At 42.1% G+C, this 3,053-nt stretch overlaps 1 protein-coding gene across 1 annotated transcript; it reads right to left on the reverse strand.

Moving 5' to 3' along the window:
* Positions 1-2,026: 2,026 nt before the first annotated feature.
* Positions 2,027-2,493, reverse strand: LOC118084410 (large ribosomal subunit protein uL23-like). The gene has a single exon (XM_035113897.2). It carries the CDS (start codon positions 2,491-2,493, stop codon positions 2,032-2,034), a length of 462 nt encoding a protein of 153 aa, XP_034969788.2. The 3' UTR covers positions 2,027-2,031.
* Between the last annotated feature and the right edge of the window lie 560 nt (positions 2,494-3,053).

Consider the following 3,053-nt stretch of genomic DNA (forward strand, 5'->3'; position numbering starts at 1 on the left):
TGCATTTTGTAGGGGAGAGAGAGAGAGAGAGAGACTGAAGAATTTCCTTGCTTATTTATCTTGTATACAAAGATTTGAATTGAACAAGAACATGAATCGCACTGATAGCTACATGTAAAACAACTTGTAGAAATGTAGGCAGGGGAAAGATGCAACAGGGAAATACAGGGGAAAACAATTAAGTTTGTACAAATCAGTAAACAGCAGTGATAGAAATAAAAATCTCAGAGAAATCAGAAGAGACAGAGAGGCAAACAAACAAGGGGAGGGGGAAACAGCAATTGCAAAATACCCAGGGGCTCAGAAGTACTTTTCAAAACTCTGAAAGTGAAGAAAGAGTTTTGTATTCTTTCCATGGGAAATCCATTTTAGAAATGGAGTGGAAATTTAGTTTGAGACTATGGATTCCCCTCCAAGTGGCTGGTCAATACCAAGCTCTGCTTTTCCGTGCCTTGCCTTGCCTTGCCTTGCCTTGCCTGCTAACCACACCTAGGTCACATCTACAGCATGCAATCAAAGCACTATGATACCACTCTATACAGTCATGGCTTTCCCCAAATAATATTGGCATCTGTTTGTTAAGGTTGCTAAGAGTTGTTAGGATACCCCAATTCCACTCTCACAGTTACAGTTCCCAGAGTGTCTTAACAACCTATCCCTCTCCATAGGAAACTCTGGGAATTGCAGCTTTCTGAAATGAATAAGGTTCTCCTAACAATTTGTAGCACCCTTAACAAACTAAAAGTCCCAAAATTATTTGGGGGAAGCCATGCCTGTTTAAAGTGGTGTGATACCGCTTTAAAGAAATGGTGTGGATGTGGCCTTTTTCATTTGGAATGCTCATGGAATAGCCAGGAAATCAGAAACTTTTTAGTATTTAGGCCATGCATGTCCAACCGGTCGATCTACTGGTCGATTGTGGGCCATCCCTGATTGATCCTGGTTGATGGTGTGATCCAGATCGATCCCCCCTCCCAAGAAAAACAACAACTTTGGTGACGTCTCCCCCTCAACAACTTCGGTCAATCCAATGGGTAGATCACTGCCAGATTTTTTATAGTGGGAGTAGATTGCAGTCTCTTGGCAGTTGGACATGCCTGGGATAGACCATGATTTAAATACACCCATAAAGCTTGGGATCTCTCAAGTAGATTTATAGATTAGGTTGGAGAGATCTAATTGGATAAATTTAGCACAGGAGGGCTTGATGATGGCTTTTCTAGGACAGGCATTGCAACAGTACAAAACATACCTTCCATCCTCTGAGCCTTTATGTAGCACATCCCAATAAATCTCCCAGGGCTTCTAAAGTAGAGACTTTCTCTAGTTTTGCATCATTCACCAAACAGACAATGTAATTGATTTATTCTAAAGTCACAAGCAGAAGGAGCACTTTTGATTGTGTGGATCAGCCCTTAACTATACTCCCTAGCTGGTTTGCATAATCTTTTCTTGCCAGTTGTTTATGACTCCAGGTCCCTCCTCCCCCAAGTGTTGCTCCCTGACTTCACCAGGTTTCCAGATCAGTCCCACAGATGGGAAAGTGTCTTTGAGAGGTAATATTCTCTTTTATCTGATTATCTGATAATTGACTATTTTTTTTTTGCCCCAGAGGACTGGATGGTGTTTTGACAAGGACAATGGGATACTGTACCCATTTATTTCCATTGAAATGTCATCTATCCATAAAAGGATTCTAAAAATGGTTTGATGTTTGACATGTGGAGTGCCAAGTTGACACTGAGTAATCTTTCACTTTGCTTCTTGTCTGTTCACTGATTGTAACACCGCTGACCGAATGGACATTGCCCTTGACAATTAACTGAGCTGTAAGCAAACTGAAGAGATTTTTTCCCCCTTTTAATGGAGCCCAAGATGCAATTTATTGCAAAATCCTTTTACAGATACTGGTGGAATTACATGGTGTGTGGCCTTTAATGCTCCTGAGGACTCAGGAGTCTAGAGGCCACATTTTGTACAAAATGCATTGAGAGGTGGAGGTCTTTTCGTACAATGCTGGCAACGGGCCACTTAGATGATACCAATCTTGTTGGCAACATCTAGCGTGACATAGTCTGGAGCAACATAGGCTTTCTTCTCACCGTCAGGCCTGATGAGTTTGTTGACCTTTGCCATGTCAATGTCGTAGAGCTTTTTGACAGCCTGCTTGATATGGTGCTTGTTTGCTTTCATGTCCACGATGAACACGAGGGTGTTGTTGTCTTCAGTCTTCTTCATGGATGATTCAGTGGTCAGGGGGAACTTGATGATGACATAGTGGTCCAACTTTTTCCTCCTTGGTGTGTTCTTCCTGGGATACTTGAGCTGCCTCTGTAACCGCAGGGTTTTCAGCCTTTGGAAGGTAGGGGACTTCCAGATTTTCTTCTTCTCCTGACTGTGGACGCCTTTCAGGACTGCGTTTTTAGCTTTCAGGGCTTTGGGTTTCACCTTTGTCTCACCAGGGACAGCCTCCTTCTTCACTTTCAGCTCCATCTTGGAAAGGAAGGCGAAAAAGAGCCAAAGTGAAGAGATTTTCAAACAAGAAAGGTGGTGTGTCAAAGGTTTTAAGATATCGGTCTCTTGGTCCACTTAATCCTTCAAGCCATTTTCTCTTGGAACATGTTGCATTTTTATTTGTTTGAGGTATTTGTAGTCCACCCTTCAGTCAAGAGCCCCTGGGTAGCAAATATGATAAAATTAATTAACCTCATCAGAGTAAGAGAAGGGAGGGAGGTTGGTGGCCCTTGTGTATTTTTTTGGATTTTTTTATTTTTTAAATTGAAGCATTTAAAAAAGAGATAGGTGTGTGAGAGAGAGGGGAGTGTATGTTATGTTTGTGTGGTATGAATGAAAAAGGTTGAGGTATGTTATCTGGGGGGTGGTCCAAGAGAGAGAGGCTCTTGGAGAAACGGGGGAGAGATGTATCACTGTGTATATGTGAAATGTAAGATTGGATATGGGCTGGAGATATATATGTGTGTGTGTGGTCTGTATGTGTGCCGTGCGTGTCCTATGTGTGTGAGAGAGATTATGGTGTCCCTACATTATTATTT

This window comes from Zootoca vivipara, chromosome 9, assembly GCF_963506605.1.
Source record: "Zootoca vivipara chromosome 9, rZooViv1.1, whole genome shotgun sequence".
Lineage (NCBI taxonomy): Eukaryota > Metazoa > Chordata > Lepidosauria > Squamata > Lacertidae > Zootoca > Zootoca vivipara.

Coding starts and splice junctions, on each gene's coding strand:
- LOC118084410 (XM_035113897.2), bottom strand. CDS start 2,493: ATGGAGCTGAAAGTGAAGAAGGAGGCTGTCCCTGGTGAGACAAAGGTG.